Here is a 19559-nt window from a genome sequence, read left to right on the forward strand (position 1 = left end):
TGCTTCAGACAATTTCAAGAAACTCTACAGCAGAGTCTTTGCTGCTACCTTGGATTGTGCCCCCTCCCTCTGGCTCTGTCATCCAATCACGACGTACTTTGCCTTCCTGTTTCCTTTGAGCCGGCTCCACCCCTCAACCTATCCTCCTCTTAACCAATCGCTGATCAAAGTAGGTAGGGCTTTGGAAGACTTAGCCACTGGCCTTTATAAAAGACCTGACAACCAGATAGTGATTTTGAGGTTTCAAGAACTGGCCCATAGCTACATGACGTACAGAGGAGACTGAGGAGGTTTTTACGAACCCAGATGAATGGCCGTATATCTTGAGTTCGGAAAAGGCACCTTTTTGCTTTGATTCGTCTGGCTTTCCATTAAAACCTTTCTCAGTCCAAGGCAAAGAACCGTGCCACAAAAAAAGCGAAATAGGATAGAAGCACGGAACTGACAAGGACGACTGACCGTCATGCGAGAAGAACAGTCTTGTGGCAACTTTCCCGAGGGTGGGGTCCTACCCAGTGAAGAGGAGCAAGAACGCCGTCCCAACAAGTGCCCCGTCGTGGTTGCACCACCAGCGGGTGCTCGAAAGCGGCTGACGGGTCCCAAGAAAGAGCCTGGTGGACCCCTAACACAGGACAACAAAACGTCGCTGCAGGGTCCCTCTACGCTCACTCCCTCTTGCCCCAAGCGGCCCAAGAGAAGCTCTCCTCCTTCCTCATCGACCTCTGCGGCCTCCCTAGTGCCCACCGTGAGCTCGGTGTCACCTGTGCCCGGGCAACCGTTCGAGGACCTCCACACGCAACGAGTGATCGCTAACGTCCGGGAACGGCAGCGCACGCAGTCCCTAAATGATGCTTTCGCCTCGCTGCGGAAGATCATCCCCACGTTGCCTTCAGACAAACTGAGCAAGATTCAGATCCTCAAACTGGCTTCAAGATACATCGACTTCCTCTACCAGGTTCTCCAGAGCGATGAGATGGATGCCAAGCTGGCCAGCTGTAACTACCTGGCCCACGAAAGACTGAGCTACGCCTTCTCCGTTTGGAGGATGGAGGGCGCTTGGTCCATGTCCGCCACTCACTAGACGTTCCCCCGTTCCTGATCCTACCTGCCAACCCTACAGCCAACCTCTGAACTCTGAACCTTCATTGTGCCCGAGAGAAAGTGACTCTGACTATTAAATCTATCGCTGTCTGTATATTAGCTACAGCTTCAGCTTCACCAGCAACTGACTTTTGACTCCTGATGCAATGACCTGACCCTGCCTAAAGCTGACCTCTGACCTCCTAACTCCGATCTTTTCACTTTTTCTCAGAGCAAACCTCTACAGGTATGTCAGACCTCGAGTCAGAAACAAATGAAATCAGCACTTGGATTTGGTTTAGTCTGATTTGTTGATCTGCAAGCTCGTGGTCCTCTATCACAAATAAGAAAATGATTGGCTCATTGAGTATGGACTTGGAATCGTTGGGTTTATTATATACATCATAATGATCAGTGCTGAATGCATAAATATTAATGCATATTTTATATATTACTGGGAAGCTCTGCACCCAGTTACAACAAACATCCCAAGTTTTAATTATAGAATAACGTTACTTGTAATAAATTATAATTATGAGGGTATTATCACTTAAGGCTTTCTTCAGGGTTTGTTGTAACTGGCTTGGGCAGCGCTGGAACAGGATCTGTTTTTGTGGCCAGACCTTTAACCAGCTGGAGTAGCTTTCGCCTGCTGAACTGATGCTATTGGTCTAATGAACAGTTAACCTGTTTCAGAATCAAATTCACACGGTAAATTCAATAAAATGACACAAAAGGCTGATATTTAAATGAAAAGTTTGTTCAGCGCTGGATAATAGGTTTACAAGGATTGAGCTAGTTTTTTATATTTTTTATAGACTTATAGACTCAAAAGACTGGCTAAAGATCCACAGGCATTAGCAACAAATTGTTTGTGTGTGTGTGTGTATATATATATATATATAGCTTGTTTGCTCTTGGAAATTGGTTTAAAAATACTACATGGACAAGACACAGACTACTTTTATGATAAATGTCTGAGGGAGGACATTTTACAATGTGCTGGAGATTAACGACGGAATAACAATTCTTTGCAACAGAAAACTCATCTAAATATTGTGCTCATTTAAAATGAACTAAATGCTAACAATTTCAGATTTGTTTCAAATAAGAATGGGTATTCAGCAATAAGAATTCATAACTTCAAACATCTGTAAATTGGTTTAAAATGATGATAATAATAATAATGATTTCAACCCCAGGCTAATAGTATGAAAATTAAGGGTAACACTTCATATTAATAGTCCACTTTAGACATTGAACTACCTATACATAACTTTGCAGCTGCATGTCAACTAGCAGCCATTAGTGTATTAGTAGACTAATATCTACTAATATTACTAACACTTAATATTGATGGTCGCTCAATGGATGTTCTGCTGACTATCAGTAACTTTGCAAGTATAGCAACGTATTCTACTAACCCTAACCTAACAGTCTACAAATGCTCTAATGAGAGTTAGTTAATATGCAGTTTCAAAGTTACTTAAAGTTAGTACTTTATCTAAAGTGGATTATCGAAATAAAGTGTAACAAAAATAAACAAGAATCTGTGAAATATTAGCCATTTTGAGAATGCAGCATGAATTGTGTCGTGTCTTTGCAGAAAAACAGATTGTATTCTTACTCGCATAGACAAATTTATTCATGTCATGTGATCCATGTTTATCGTAAATGTTTACATGTCAGGTTTACCTAAATATTACTCAGGGCAAATTTCAGCTTGTGGTAATTCGCTATTGAGGTTATCATACACAGGCCTACAGTTGTATCCTCTTCTGTTGATTTCATCGTATGCATTGCCTTACCCACAAGTACATTTAAATACTGCATGTAAGTATAAAAAAAATTAAGTTAATGTCTGTGTAGCATTGCACTGGTCAAGCATATATTTCTAGATTTATTACTAAATTTATAACTAAACAAATTATATGTTAGTGCATGTGTAATAACTATGTAATTAATATGTATTTAATATAAATGAGTAAATATTCGACATTATTTCAAACTAAGCTCTCAGAGCTTATACAGAGGCCATGTGTTGCTATTAAAGATTACAGGGAACAAAGAAAAATCATTAAAGGAAAAGAAAAGTGAGTGAACAGGAAGCAGGGAAAGGTGGAGAGGACTCTCCTTTAGCCCACGGGTGTAAATCGCCCTCCCTCTGCCCTTCACGGGATCTCGTATCCAGTGTCGTGCAATCAGAGGCGACCGGCCCTAGACATGCAGGAACCTAATGATTGGAAACAGTTGTGGGGTGTTACAGAGGTGTGTGTGTCTGTGTGTGTGTGTGTGTGTGTGATCGTTACACGGCATACAACGCAAACAAATACATGCTAATTCAGTGCGATGATATATATATATATATATATATATATATATATATATATATTTATATATATATATATATATATATATATATATATATATAGTTTGATGTGACTTACCGATGCTATCAATTTTTGGCCACTATGAGAGTTGAGAAATATTTAGCTGGTTTGGTGTAGTTTTAAGATGGCGAAATTCCCCTGTAAACCCCACAGAAACAAAGATGTTCTGCAACAGTGTGACAGCAGTTAGCTGTGCCCAGCTCCAGACTAAATCTGTACACATTTTTCACATCTCTGCACTAGAGAGACAATTGCGCAGAATCTCTAGCAGTCATTGTAATCAAATAAACTTAAATACTTAACAAAGGAACAGGCTAGGGATGTGAAGAATTTACCCTGGCACCAATAGAATTGACAATTTTGCAGTTTTGCTATGTAGCGATTTCTTACATTCTGGATTTAAATGCAACAATATTAGCAAAAAATTGTATAAGCTTAAATAAATATTTTGGAAAATCAACATATTACAAAGCTTTTAGCCACAACCAAAATCACAAAAAGATCCTGGAACTTTGAACTATTTTTATGAACCAGTCCTGGCAATTATATTAATATTAATCAATTAAAATTTCATCTACATGTGATTTTTTATTTATTTTTTAGTCACCCAGTCTTGATTGGCTGATTTGTGGGGGGAAAAGTATGCTGTTAATGGAAACAGAGTAAATACGACTCTTTGTCAGGATTTATTTCGAGCTGTGGTTTCCTTGGACTAGTCATATCCACCACATACTGTGTTGCTTTAGCAATGTCCCTCATTTATACAAGATGAGTCAACAAGTTTGCTGGTGCTCATGGGAATGATTGCTTTGCTTTAGGCTGTGATGACCTGCAGATCCCAGCAAATCGATTGGACAATTTAAATAAAGCTGTTTATTAAGTAAACCAGATGCAAACATGAAATGCCTCCTCTCCTCCATGTTTTCTCCAATGTTTGCCTTTAATCCAAACCTTCTCTTGTCCATCTTCAAATGGTATTATCATGGCATGACAAATTAATTTTCTAAAAGTGTAAAATAATCCATGCATTTTTTTATTTCTTATTTTTAGGTCACAAAATGCATGCATGCATAATGCCAATAAGTTATTTAAACAATTTTAAATAGAGAATATTGTACTACAGAATGTTGAACAACCCATAAACATTACAATTTACTTGTAAATGCATCACCTAGTCATTTTGATCATTTCTGACGTTCTTCCCTTCTGTCTTTCTCAACAGTATCCTACTATCCCAGAGGACATCAAGCTTCAACTACAAGCCATCAACCTTTTCCTTCCCCTAATGGATCAATACAACAAAATGCAAAAACAAATCCTCCACCATCTAGAGGAATGGACACCAGCGGTGTCTAAACTAAGATTGCTCAGACCATTCCACATGACTCTGAATCAAACTCTGGAAATCAGTGGCAGAGAGCTGATTTGAGATCAGCGTTCATTGACTTTCACTTTGTATAGAGGCAGACATTGACTGTCTTAAGGACTCTACATGTATAGCTAACCTTAGCCTGATGGAAAAAAATGTTACGTAGACTCACTATATTCCCGATATACAGATCTGATCATTTCAGAGTCGCTGTGCTTGTCATTTATGCTGTATATTAACCAACATTATTGCTTCTGTGACAGTGTAACAATTGTGTCATGGTATTTACCACATCCGTCTAAATGCATTTAAAAAAATAAAAATAAAGCTGTAAGATTATTTCTGCAATATGACGACTTGGTGAATAGCAAATGCATTAAGTTCGAGTTATGAGAGTTAATTTACAATGAGCATGTTTATGACTTTTAGTGCGATAAAAACTTTTGAAGAAAAAATAAAGTATTTACCAAATGAGAAATGTAAAGTACAAAAAAACAAAACAAAACAAAACTTAAAAAAAATTATCTTAAAAGTGTGAAGTGATAGATCAAGGTGTTCTTGTTCTGCTCGTACAAGTTCTTTAGGATCCAGACAGACACTACTAATTACGTAATTAGAATCAAATGTCGGCTAAACTTGGTCTGCACATAAACTTAGCATTATCCTTTTTAGTTTGAGGCTTCAATAAATATATGTCTGCTTGGCAAGAAATAAGACAGACAGCCTCGCCACAAAAGTGCCACATTCTGTTGTTTAGTACTTGTAATTAGGTAAGGCAATTACAAGATGTATGTTTGAAGCAAAGTGCAAAACACACGGCCACAGTGGCCCAAACTAAAGCAGAAGCCTAAACCTGTTACAATAGAAGAAACCAGTGACCAGATGGACCACCGACCAGTGCGGACCATCTATTGGCTTCAGGCCAGCTCAAGTATTTCAGATTTATTTGGTTGTGTGCATGTGCAAAACATTATTGCAATGGTTCATCCTTAGATGCTTCAATAGATGCATGACACACCTGAAAACTATAGTTCCTCGGTATATTTTTTATAACAGTATTGCTATGCTAAAATAAAAAGAACTTGCTGTAGATCTCTGTGAATGTTTCTCAAAAATGGAAAACAAATGGATGTGTGGATGTGACACATTTGATTCATTTCTTTCAGTCCCCTGGTATTTGATGTTCAGACAGACAGAAAAGAGAGTGCACAAAAAAAAGAAAGAAAAAAAGACAAATCCAAACAATATTTAGGCAAACAAAAAATGCTTTTCTTTTTAATTAGGAAGATAGAAACAGTACAAAATAGACATTCTTTTCTATACACAGAGAAATAAAGAAATGGGGAATAAACAAGGGAATCATTAAGTACATGAAGATTCGGAAACATCATTTCTGTTATTCTGTGTTAAACAGATCCAGTTAGTGGGGGTACTTCAAGGCACATAGGTGAAGTCTTTTGGCTGTAGGAAACTATTTACATTGTCCATACAAGAAGGTGAAAGGGAATAAATGACAGAGGAATTAAGACGGTGCTGGTTTGCTTTTATATGAGCGGTGACGACAGCACACGCTCTCCGTTTTACTTCATAAAGGGTTCGGAGAGATGAGAGAATACAAGAGGTATATCAAAACAGTACAAATGCACAAAGCTATTGTAAAAATACACCACTAAAATAGAGCTGTATGTAAGACGCATATCAGTGTCCAAACTGCAACGGAATGTCAAGATCTGTTTGTGGTCACAATCCCAATGAAACCGTCTCTAAATGCTGTCGATTTGTCCCTAAGTCGATTTCAAAGACGAGCAGGCCTGTTTTGTTGATGGAGAAATGCAAGCGCACTGTTTGAAGTACTATAAATACCCAGCAAGATCGCCGCTAGTTCTGAGCGATTAGCGATGACTTCATTAATGAGTGAACGTCTGCATCTGCTCTATTTTACAACAGTCTTCACGGGGGTCTGATGGGCAAAGGCTACCCAGGGTCTTCATGAAAACCTCTCAAAACATCAATAAATGGATGGTCGCTATTTACATGGAATCATACAAACGTTAAACTAGCCACAGTGGTTTGGTACAAGGCAAGAAATGGAGGAATTAAAGACTCGGGCAGGTGCTGGGAACTTGTTTGCGCAGCATTGCGGAAATCTCACAAGGAATGCCTTGTTTTTAATTCTAGATGTTCGTAATAATAACAGCAATTTGTTAGGTCACGACCGTTTCTTGTAGTGAACGCAGGAAAGCATGTTAACGTTGTATTTGATTGTTAACACAGTGGTAAAAGACCGACTCAAAAAGATGGGATTCGGTCAAAATCCCAAACTTGAAAGCGAGCCGTCGGGGCGTTCATGAACCCAAAAGCACAACGCAAAAGTCAAACAAGCACCATGAACTCTGCTGCTAGTGGAATGTAACATCCCGAACCACGAAGACAGCACGCATTAACTTTGAGATACTGATACAGCATGTGGATGACAATTTCCAGCCCATCAGGATTACGCAACTAAATTTTTGTTCCGAAACGTGAAAGAAGTGATATGGGTTTTGAAACCGAATGTGCTGGTGGAGTGGCACGGTATTTAAAGAGGTCAGTCTGTTTTGGTTTAAGGTTGGTGTGACATTCATTAGGGTTCATTGAAGATGGCGTAATTGTGAATCCCAGCGGCTGAGAGACATATTTAATATCACTATAAACTTCATCCACACAACTGGTGTGAATTAGACATCTATGTGCAGGCTGTGGAAAACAGAACGCCATCCAAAAACAATGCATCGCTCGTAAAAATAATAATAATAATAATAAAAACCTTCAGTAAGTGCACAGCAGTGAAAGAAATCATTAAATGCGCACCGACTTTAGACATGTCTTCGCCACAGGTTAACAGACTGGTCATTTCCCTCGTCCAAAACAACAGAGATCAGTGACAAATACAGAACATTGTGTTACAAAATAATTTTACACACTGTCTTTAAAGTGGCTTCGAGAGCCCATTCAAATGTCGTATTTGCTTGTGGTCAAATAATTGTGAGTACAGAATAGATATGAATGATAGATACACATGCACACACATATAAAGATCATATTCAAATTAGTTTGGTCTAAAAAGAGAGTGCGCAACTTTGCGTTAGAATAAGTCTAGGGAAAGGCTAAGCACTTCCTGTGTCCACAATATTAAATGTACAGTGGTCATATTGATGCAACATGTGCTCAGAAAGATGGGCGTATATGCACTTTTTGGGTGTGGGTGTGTGCAATAAACTAGCTGGTCTGTCCCCCTGGCCTTCAGAAACATGAGGCATTAAATCAAATACACAGAATCGGTACAAATAAGTATCTCGAAGTTGTTCAAGTTTACAGCCTTCATGCTGGGAATGCAGGTAGAATGTAACTGAACTTGACAAGAATGCAATTGTTTTTTGCTTCACTTAAAAAAATAAATGAATGTTTAGAGTAAAACTAAATACAGAATGACATCTTTCTATTCCCAGAGGCTTGGGAAATTTCACGGTTCACATTATGGAATGCACAGTGCAAAAAATAAAAAATACAATTTATAAAACCCACAGTTTTCGTGATCGTTTTCTTCTTCTTCTTTAGTGGTTAAATTGGTTAATAGTAATGACATCATAAGCCCTTTTCACACTGCGATTCCGGTAGATATACGAGTTATGTGTCCCGGCAATTGTTCCCGGGTCGCTAGATTTTTCCCCTTTCATACTGCCAGTGATTTCCCGGAATATGTGCGTGCGTTCACACAACCCGTAAAGGTCCCGTAATGACACGTGACATCAGGGCGTGTCGTGTAATGTACGAGTCGAAAACGCTAGGCACGTTATACTTTCACTGAAGCTGGCGAACGATCTCAGCGTCAGCGCGGAAAGTGAGGAGCTAACTGATCTCTGCTTCATTACAGTTTGCACATATTTTTTTGGTCGCAAACATTGATCTGCCTTCAAATTCCTGGTAAAAGAGTTGCGCGATAAAGTGCGTCATCACTACGACACACCCTTTACATCATTAGCTCTGGCTTTTGTTCACACATTGCTTGTTCGGGACTGAACCCGGCAATGTTACTAGGTCCCCGACCCGGGTTCAATGCCAGAATCAATCCCGGGACGTGTTTGCTTCCACACAGAAGGTGACCCGGCAATGTTCCAGCAATTTTCCGAGTCTAACGTGCAGTGTGAAAGGGGCTATAGAGTGGAGTTGCCAGGTGCAAGGAAACCCCTTATTTTCTCCCAGCACAGTTTGCTTGTCAGGGGTAGTAAAGTGGGCTGCCCTTTTAAAAAGGTGAAATAATCCTCAACCGCTCCTGAAAATCTGCTTTCGCATCTCCAGCTTAGTCCAAAAGTTAGTCCATAAGTAAATAGTCTCTTTTGAGGCACTGGAGGTGAATATTGCATGGCTGGAGTGCATTCTTTTAGTGAATGTTAAAAACACACTAATGCACAAAGTGGCCTCTTGTGTCCTAGTGTGTTTGTGCGGTACGTGAATGGAAAAGATGCCATGGATCCCAGAGCCCCGGCAGAACTGTGGCTGCAGGGTGTTCGCTTAGCCGCGTCTCGCTGGTGGTCAGTGTTGAGGTGGTGTCTTGGTGGAGGGGCCGTGATGAGGAAGCCACGCCCCTGAGGCACTGCTGGTCTTGAGGCACGGCTTGGTCACATGGTCTGGAGCGCCATTTGGTACTGGACAGCTTTCAGACGTGTAAAGACCTGGTTTAAAGGGAGTCTTAGTCATGCTCCATGGGTTCATCAACAAGGCTGTAAAAAATGAGGTTTATGTTTAGCATCAAACAATCACCATAAGTTTTTTTTATGCTCAAGAATGTTTCATAATTTCCTTCAGCTCTGTATAGATTAGAAGGGAAATAAATACACAAAGTAAAATAAAAAATTGTGTACAAAATAGGACCAAGTACTATAGAAGAGTGACTAATTGTATTAATTTCTCCATCAGAACTCACATTTTGTTGGCCAGGACCCCTACGGAGAGGGATGCCATCGCATTCACTGTGTCCGTTTCCTCACAGTCTTTCCTCTGGGCACCCAGAAACGACATCCCCACTGTGCCCATCAGAGGCTTCAGTGATGACCAATACTGACCTGAGACAGACCAAGATGTCAGAATTAACAGACAGGACTCATTTTACCAATAATTTACCGTTCCCTATGTCATTCCAAACCTATTTCACTTTCTTTCTGAGGTGATTCACAAAAAAGATCTTTTGCAGAATGTCAAAGCTTCTCGTTTCCATTAAATGAAAATACTAAAAAGCATTTGCAAAATACTGCACACAATTTGTGTGCTTTATTCTGAAGCCATTTTGAGAAAAAAGAGACTGATATTTAATGACAATTCTGTCATTCATTTCTTGTATTCGAGTCATTCCAAACCTATGACGGTTTTTTCATGTTTGAAGCAAAAACTAAGAATTCTTTAATGAAACCTGAGAGATTTCCGTCCCTCCACTGAAATCCACAGTACCAGAACATTTACACTTTAAAAAAGTTCATAAAGACATTGTAAAAGTAACCCATATGAACCGAGCCATTTAAGCCAAGTCTTCTGGATCACTTTATACGATGACCAAATTTAATTAAGGCTTTTATTCACATATAAACATTGCTCAACACGCATACATAGGGCACATCTAATCTGGTAAACACAAGCTGAAGAACCGACGAGGTTTCCATGAATCTGAAGAACTACAGCAGAGGGAAAGATAATGGAGACTTTTTGGTTGGGTTCTAAAACACAGATATTGTATTTCCTCAAATGTTCCACATTTCAAATAATAATAAAAATAATAATAATAATACATTGATTTTGTGAATCATTGAACACTTTTGTGCATTGAAAAAAGCAGCTGGGACACTCTTTTTGGGTTCAACCGAAGACAGAAAGTCATTCAGGTTTGGTAATGTGAGTGACGAGTCTTGATGACAGATTGTTGAGAACTACAGATAATGGCAATAGCACAGCAAACGCGTGAGAGAGGTAGTCTTCGCCACGTAGTGCATCCCATACCGTTGTTTTTATAGGAATATTTTGGCAGAGCAGGAACCATGTGGTGCAACACCGATGATCATGATTATAATTAATTACATAGAATGAAACAAATGTGTGCTACCAGGAAGCCCGTGCATTTCAGGATAATTAGAGGCAGACTGGGACGTGAGGAGCGCGAGACACTCACTCTGTATTTGCAGCACTCTCTGCAGTGAAAGCACTGCGTTGGCATTGGGCGTCTGCAGGAGAGTCGACTCAGGAAGAGGCTCCTAAGAGAAAACGAGATGAAAAAGGGTGTTTTGGTTTTTCCTTTAAAACGAAGAGCATGCCAAGCAAGACAAGTCATGTTAACACCCTTACATAACAAGAGTGCTGTTTTTTTTGTTCCCAGCAGTGGTATAACAGGCTTATAAAGGTATAATAAACGAATACTTGTGATGGTGTCTGCTTATGCGTGAGATCTGACCTCGAGTCCCAGCAGAGCGCTGACGCAGGCCTCAGAAGCATCACATATGGCTGTGAGGTCGTGACCCCCCTCTAATGCTAGAACCACGCGTCCTCCTGCTAACGTCATCAACTGCCGAGTCAAAAAGCCGAAACCTGCGGAGAGACCAATGACGACATTACTGTCACAGTGCAGAAATACAAGCATCTTTTGAGGCCGTTTAAAAATTAAATGCATGAATTCCACTTAAAGTATTCGTATTTCAGTACTCCAAGGACATTATCAACATAAATATCCTACATTTAGCAGTGACTTTATATCCTCCCAAAGGAGCAGGGTGTCCTTCCACGGCGTCAAACCCTGAAGAAACCAACACGACGTCCGGGGAAAACTCCTGAGCAATGGGCATCACCACCGTCCTAAACATCACAACAATAAACATTCGGTTAATATTATATCTGTCATAGCTGCACTTATATATAGAGGCGTTATGATTTACTCATACTCATGTCATTCCAAACCCAATTGACTTTCCTTCCATGAAATAAGGGGATTTAGATTATTATCCATTGATAATCTTCACATGTTAACGACTACACCTGGATTTTGAAAATGAATCGTTTCATTCAGACTGCTGTTATGAATCTGGATCGACCAATTCATCTAAAAGATCCAACTCAAAGGAAAGATTCGTTCTTATTTCTCTCTTGAACTCGCCAACCAAACCCGGAGCAGATGTCAAGATAGTCAGTGAATACCAAATTTCATTTCAGACCATTTCTGGCTTCAGACGAGTTGCAATATAGTGCATGAATCACATTTATGATGCTTTTGGGTCTTTTTTGAAGCTTGAAAATCCAGTGTAATTACATGAAAAAGCAACTAGCTAGAATCTCTAAAACATCTCTTTTTCTGCTCCACCAATTAAATTCATGGGGCACAGTACATTAATTTTCATTTACATTTTTTCCATGAACTATTCATTTAAGGGGTCTTCTGAGACACGACAAAAATATTTTTATGACACAATTATTTATTTATTTCTAATGAATGCTGGCAATATAACCATTCTTTTAATCGACAGTTAACAAACAGTTACATTTACTATTAATAACACTCAAGATTAAGATTTTGTAAAGCTGTTGTTAAATAGTTTCAGGTTATTTTTAGGGATGTATTTGTCGGTTTAACATCAGTTCAGATCAAAGCCTTTACAGAAATGTCGGAAACTTGCCCAGAAGAGTCAAAATAAAAATAAAATATTAAGTAGAAAAAAAAAAAAAATGTAATTCCCGTTTTAGTTAACAAATTCTACAAAAATGGATCTGGCCGAAGCACAGCGTGACAATCACAGTGACTAAAGTGTTTGAATGAGGTTCTGTTGATAACCGCCTCGCGCTCTCTCTTCCTTCCTCTTTTTCCTCGTCTCCCTCTTTCTTGCGCTCGGAGGACGCCGGCCCTGCCAGCGATTTCGCCTCTTGAGCGCATCACCGGCGAGTTCAAAGCGACCGCCGCTGCATCTGGTTCCCATTTGGAGCTTGTCGTTCTCCTCACGTCACTGACAGCCCGCCATCTGGGAGCCATTTGCCTTAATTACCCAGGATCCTCCACTTCTCCCCCCACCTCTCCGCCTACCCTCACCGTTGTAACCAACTCCGCCTCCCCTCTAGACCAATAAAACTACCCACGCTCCCCTGTGTGGAGAGGAACGCTTTTAGTTTGGGTGGAGGTAAAGAGAGAGAGAGAGAGAGAGAGAGAGAGAGAGAGCAGCATTCATGAAAGACCAATAAAAGGATGAGAAAGAGTGTACGAGACACAGGAAGTCAAGGAGAGACAGGCTGGTTAGAGGCAAAACCTTCAGTCCTGAAAGATCTTAAAGGTCTTTTAGACGCCCACCCACTTTCAAACAGGGATCTTGGTTTGTAATGCCTCCCTGGACTGAAAACCAAAAACCCGAAGCCGGCTGCCTTCAAAAATGTTAAAAACTTTTAATAAAACCACCCACCGGCGGCAATTAAGTGACATGTGGAAGTGGCCAAGCCTGAGTCTGAGCCCAACACAATGAAAAAGCTGGGAATCATTTGAAGCCCTGCAAGCGTTTCAGACTACAATAAACACCTTGAGTGATGCAGGTTGGCAGACGGCAGAGGGGGAAGTCCGACAATGTGATCAGGCGTCCAATTCCTGACAAAATCCCAAAGGTCTCAGTGCAAATACTAGTGCACAAGAACAAAGGAGAGAAACTAATGCAATCATGAAGAACGGCCACATGAAGAAGAGCTGGTTCTTTGGCGAAACTCTTCCTGAACGCTGACCTGATGATGATCATCCAATGTAAAGACTTTACAAGACATATAAAGTGGACGGTGGTGGGGTTGTGGTTAAACATCTGGACGCTGGGTTCGCCAACATCATTGTGCTCTTGATACTTAACACTTAACAGCTTACTCCAAAGACAGTGTTTTCAGTTATCGTTACATGAAATACTAGCACACCACAGACCATAAGAATTAATGCTAGATTATTAGTCTGCGAAATGAGGTGTGGAAACTAACAAGACCATAATGGATGTGCAGAATTTTTTATTAGAAACACTGAAACCAAAATTAAAGTTTTCATTTAGCCAAAAACCAAAACGGAAGCTGATATTGTAAGTTTGGATAGTAAAATTTGAGTAACTGGGTAATTAATCTTGGCATGATGTTCAGGGGCGTTGTTTCCTCATGTGATAAATCAAACCGGATGCATGAACTGCTCAGACTAGTCAAAAGTTAAGGCCTGTTCATATCAAGATTGATAACTATAAAAAGAAAACTAACATTACAATATTGTCCAAACCCAGCAAGCATTTTAAGCATGTGCTGTAGTTTTGTCCTACACAATCTGCCTGAACGCTCATGAACGCACATACAACAGTATTTTATTTATTTGTCTTACAAAAATGCATCAATTCGCTTCCGAAGGCCTTTATTAACCCCCTGGTGCCACGTGGAGCACTTTTATGAGGGACAGATGTACTTTTTTGCACTTCAAAATCTAAACACCCATTCACTGCCATTAATAAAGCTTGGAAGAGCCAGGACAATTTTTAAATAACTCTGATTGTATTTGTCTAAAAAGAATAAAGTCATATACACCAAGGATGCCTTTAGGGTGAGTAAATCATTTTTGGGCAAACTATTCCTTTAAAAGCATAGTCTTAACATAGTGGCCATGTTTATGCAACTGACTTCCGTTGTAGTAAAGTTCTTCTGCAAAGAAATGTGTACATATTGCTACTCTAACACCACTTTTGGTCAATGGTTTTGGCCCTCCAAAAGCTATTTCTACTTAAAACCAATTTGTTTTGTTGTTGTTTGGCTGAATATTTTTGCTTGCTGAAATTTTGGCGCATCACAGACTTGTATGTTATTACTGGACCTAACCCAAACCCTTCAGTCAGCAAATTCACGCATTAAATTATCATAGCATCTTCCAATGTCTCCACTTATAATGAAACCAAATACATTGATTTATGTGAAAATGGATCCATATATGTCCTGCAGAGTTTAGCTGTAGCCCTAATTAAACACACTACTCAAGGTCTTCAGAAACCTTTAGACAGTTGTGCTGGAGCTGGTTGGAGCAGGATTGAACACCCCTTGTTTCCAGGCAATACTGTCCTTATTCAAGTGTTCCCCTGAGTTAGTTTAAATCAGCACATGAACCAAGTGAAACTAATACCTGAAGGCAGCCAGGTACTCAGCATCGCCCATGGGAGGATCCAGACCACCGGTCCATGCCACATTAACGTTGAAACCCTGACCGACACCAGAACCCACCTGGGACAAATCAAACACAGTACTGCTGTTAAACACTGAAAACCCTTGGCTTCTGTGAGCTTATAGTGTTTCACAGCACTAAACAAACCAGAGAGCACTGTGTTTGCTATGGTATAACCGATAATCTCTGCGGACTAACCTCTGCCGGTCCACCGCTCCCGGGGAAGAAGTTTCCATCATCATAGCGATGGAGAGAGATGTAGAGGACGCTGGGGTCATTGTAGAAGATTTCCTGGGTGCCGTTGCCATGATGAACATCCTGAATGATTGATGAAACACAGGTTACATAATCACTTGCATCCAGTGCATGAAGGATCACTAAGTTAATAACACTGAGAATCACTTTAATCATAGTATTTTGTCTGCCGCTCAGTCAACATTAGCATTACATTTCTGGTGTATTAGGACAAAAAAAAGACAAAAATCTGGAGGTGATTTGATTCAATGACTGATAAACTCAATCAATTTAGCTTGTTATCCAGTTTGCTAACCGAAAGCTTCACACAAACATCCCAGAATAGCTAGAAGTTTTGCAGAAATCTTGTAAAGACAGTATAGGTAAGAAAAAAATAAAATAATACACTTTAATAGGTTAACAGTAATTTATCCAGACATTTCATGTAATTTTACAGTAAAATTTTGTTCATTATACAATTTTAGAAGTAAAAAAGAACTAATCAATGTATAATTTACAGTAAAATAAAATGTAAACTGTTTATTATGGTGGTTGTCAGCTTATGATAAAGATACGAAACAGATTTTAGTAGCAGTGTGCATTGCTGAATTTTATTAGTTTACACTCAATATTTTTTTTTATTTTTTTTTTGTAAATTAGTCTTATAATAAAATTTACAATTTGCTCGGTAAATGTTTTTACTTTTTTTCGGTATGTTTAATCTAATTATTCTGTCAACCACAGCTGCCAAGAGTATTTAGTAAAAACTACAGATTTTTTTTTTTTTTTTTTTTTTTGTTACAGTGTAGCACTGATAGCCAATTACACACACACACACACACACACACACACACACATATATATATATATATATATATATATATATATATATATATATATATATATATATATATATATATATATATATATATAGATAGATAATATATCAATATAGTAGTTATTTTTAACAGATATACTGTAAGTAATCCTCAACTACTGGATTTTTAATTAAAATAAACTGTTCTCTTTTGTCCTACTGTATATTATGTTGTTGTGATGCCTGAATTTACTAATAAACTCTCGATAGCAGTGTTATTGTTTTAATTTGCCTAACAGGGAACAGACATAATAGAATGGATTTCTAGTATCAGCCATCATATCATTTATCGGCCATAACATGAAACTAATTATGCGCTTATTGGTTTCAGCCAGAATTCGCGACCTAGAACGATCATTGGCTGAATCAAGAGCTCTCACCCAATCAACGATGAGGATTTTACTGACGCTGAGCTTCTGCTGGAGCTGCTTAGCAGCGATCGCCACCGAGTTGAAGAAACAAAAACCCCTGAGAGAGAGAAAGAGATAAAGTGAGGCCTCCAACCACATGAAATGCCAAAGGATTTGGAAACAGGACGACAGAACTATGTTGTAAGCAAACACATTTTCTCACGCAACTGAACCCAGTGGATGAGCAGATCTGTTGTTACCGAAACATGATTTTTAACTATAATGTGTTAAGGTAATCTAAAAGCATTTAAATATTGTCTGTATACACAAATAATAAACATGTGGAAACTTCCAGCAGATGTGCACTGGGAAGTTAGCGAGCAAGGAGAAACGCTGAGAAATTTGGGAAGAGCGAACTCAGCAGACTAATAACTGCTGAAATAAATCAGCGTCCTTCCTCCCGCTTCCTCCAAACCTTCATTATCGAGCCATAAATATCCACACACACAGACAGGCGTGCTGATGCTGCACACACACACACACACACACGCCGAACGCGAGGTGACAGAGTGCACATGTGCAAACACAACACCCACGTCACACAAACACACCGCCCAAAACATGCCATCAACTCACATGCACAGGAAGAAGAATCTCACTTCACCACCACAATAAACCGAGCCAAGCTCACATGGACAACATACTCTATACAGGCTCATCTTAGCTACCTAAAACAATTATAACAAAGACTAATAAAACCTTTTTCTTTTTTTACTTTAAATAGAATGTTAACTTAAAATATAAAAAACGTAGTTAAAAATAGTTTAACTTGTAATAAAATGTCAAATATATATATATAGACATATTTAAAAACAACAAAAACGGTAATAGTTTACAATAAGGCTCCATTTGTTAACTATATTTAATGCATCACCTAACATTAACAATGAGCGAACCGTTTGTTAACGTTAATTAAAATACAACTGTTCACTGTTAGTCCATGTAAGCTCAGCTCCATTAAATAATATTAATAGATCCAACTTTTGATTTTAATAATGTATTAGTAAATGTTGGAATAAACATTCAACAGGATTAATAAATGCTTCAGAAGTATTATTTATTGTTAGTTTATGCTAACTAATGTAGTAGCAAATGTTAACAAATGGAACCTTAGTGTAAAAAAAAAAATCTAAAAATCTAAACCGAACTAAAATTAAGGCAGAAAATATAAAAATCAAATTAAATGAATTTGAATTTATCTGTATGCATTTCTTTAATTTGAAGAACTTTGATAGTACGACCGTGGAAAGCAGATATGCGGCAAGAGAGATCAAGAGAGAGAGAGAGAAGCGTGTTGCAGGCCGGGCTCGAACCTGCATCCCCCAGCAGACACACATTCTTAAGGAAACTCAGAGGTGCTTCTGTATGTACCAGGCAGACTTACATGGGGTTTGACGGGTCTGCGTGATGTCCTGGTGGCCTGACCACAGCAAAGCCGTTCTGAAACAGTCAAACCAACATATCATTAACTCTGCATTCACCAGTCGCCTCTCACACAGAAACCATGTTTTCACCAAACTGCTTCAACAAGCGGGCCTCCGCTTTCAGTTAAAGCAATAAAGCCGTTTCCCTGAAACATCCCTTATAACCTTCATTAAGTTTAATTACCAGCAGGGGACCCGAGCGATTGAACTAGTCTTTTATGGTCGTTACAGTTTTTTAATCAGCTTGATCTGGTCGGTTTGCTACTTGGTTCATTTTTATTTGATGCAACGGTAATTACAAAAACCCTCTGATGGAAATGAGCGCTTGATTCTGATTGGCTGACACATGATCTAAGAGTTTTGACTGAAGATGCATTCATATTAAGTCAGAATTACAGTAACTAGACTCATTTCACATGCTCTTTTACCAAAATGCTAGACATATTTCAGTTTGATATGGTATTTTATTATAGCCGGTGGTACTTGGTGTGGTTTTTTTCTTCAATGCTTTGTGAGATGTAAATTAATGCAAAGCATTTCAACGTGGTGTTTAAAGTTCTGTGTCCAAGGAAGTGATTATCTCATAGCTGTCATTTTGTATTTGTGGTATTTTTAATGCAATGCGAACACACATAATATTGAATGTTCGATAACTGCACAGTCAGTATTGGTGCGTAGCTGATGATGCTAGCGAATGCATTTTTCCGACTTGCAGTTTTTAGCATGACAAAACGCCAAATCATTGTATTTATTGCTCTGCGTTTCTCACGCAGCTTTACTAATCAAAGACTCTCTATCCTCACACTTACTAAATCTGAACAGTTTCAGTGAATTGGTTTGCTTACATGTTTTCACTGGTCACATAAATCTCAGAAATATTCAGATTATTCTGATATTTTGAGTGTTGATGTAACTTCAAATCTAACTACTTCTGTTAAAAAAGGTCTAGTTGAACTCTTCTAAATTAAAGGGCATTTGTAGTTAGCGAGCTAGCGCTTGTGCACAGCTGCACACTTCCAGGTTTGTTTGTTTCAGTTCTAGGTTGCGTTTCAAACTTAGTATCATCAAAATGGGCTGTTTCTAAGAAAGACACTTAACCAGCGGTGTGAGGAAGTTGTTAGACACCTGAACACTGAGCTTTGTACCGTATCTACCCCATAACATATACATATTAGAGTAGTCAAAGACATACTTTTGTAACTTATTTACCCCTAAAAAGTTCATAGCAGTATCTTAAGGGTATATATTAGATGTATCTTAGGGCAGCAGATTGTCAGTGTGGGAGTACCATTAATACAATGTTCATTTTCAGTTATACTGTACTCATTTTATTTAGGAAGCAGCAGTCGACCTAAAAAAATCAACAGTGCATATACAAAAGAGTATTGGTGTTGGATATTGTTTTGTAGCAACCTTGAGCTCTCCTTTAGCCACTCTGTAGACCAGCTCCGTCACGCTCCCGGCCGCCAAGCGGGACGCTGTAGACGTGTGCATCTCGTTCCAGATGGTGTCGTTGTCCACCTGTCGAAATACAAGCATGCTTAGCAAACAGCAACTCG

The 19559-nt window shown here is 39.0% G+C and overlaps 2 protein-coding genes across 6 annotated transcripts in view; one reads left to right on the forward strand and one right to left on the reverse strand.

Annotated features, from left to right (window-relative positions):
* The first annotated feature begins 237 nt into the window (after window positions 1–237).
* Window positions 238–5187, forward strand: twist3. The gene is made up of 2 exons (XM_052541666.1): window positions 238–1327; window positions 4693–5187. Exon 1 carries the CDS (start codon window positions 464–466, stop codon window positions 1079–1081), a length of 618 nt encoding a protein of 205 aa, XP_052397626.1. The 5' UTR covers window positions 238–463; the 3' UTR covers window positions 1082–1327; window positions 4693–5187.
* An 899-nt stretch (window positions 5188–6086) lies between these two features.
* Window positions 6087–19559, reverse strand: part of LOC127945077 (histone deacetylase 7) — a 77414-nt gene continuing 63941 nt past the window's right edge. For all 5 annotated transcript variants that reach the window (XM_052541636.1, XM_052541633.1, XM_052541634.1 and 2 more), the window contains 10 exons: window positions 19414–19521; window positions 17961–18016; window positions 16547–16634; window positions 15254–15373; window positions 15017–15114; window positions 11594–11712; window positions 11315–11448; window positions 11036–11117; window positions 9803–9941; window positions 6087–9599 (listed from right to left, as the gene is read on the reverse strand). In XM_052541636.1, the coding sequence (XP_052397596.1) occupies window positions 9569–9599; window positions 9803–9941; window positions 11036–11117; window positions 11315–11448; window positions 11594–11712; window positions 15017–15114; window positions 15254–15373; window positions 16547–16634; window positions 17961–18016; window positions 19414–19521 (975 nt within the window). In that variant the 3' untranslated portion in view covers window positions 6087–9568. The remainder of the gene's footprint in view (window positions 9600–9802; window positions 9942–11035; window positions 11118–11314; window positions 11449–11593; window positions 11713–15016; window positions 15115–15253; window positions 15374–16546; window positions 16635–17960; window positions 18017–19413; window positions 19522–19559) is intronic.

Source organism: Carassius gibelio, chromosome A23 (assembly GCF_023724105.1).
Source record: "Carassius gibelio isolate Cgi1373 ecotype wild population from Czech Republic chromosome A23, carGib1.2-hapl.c, whole genome shotgun sequence".
Lineage (NCBI taxonomy): Eukaryota > Metazoa > Chordata > Actinopteri > Cypriniformes > Cyprinidae > Carassius > Carassius gibelio.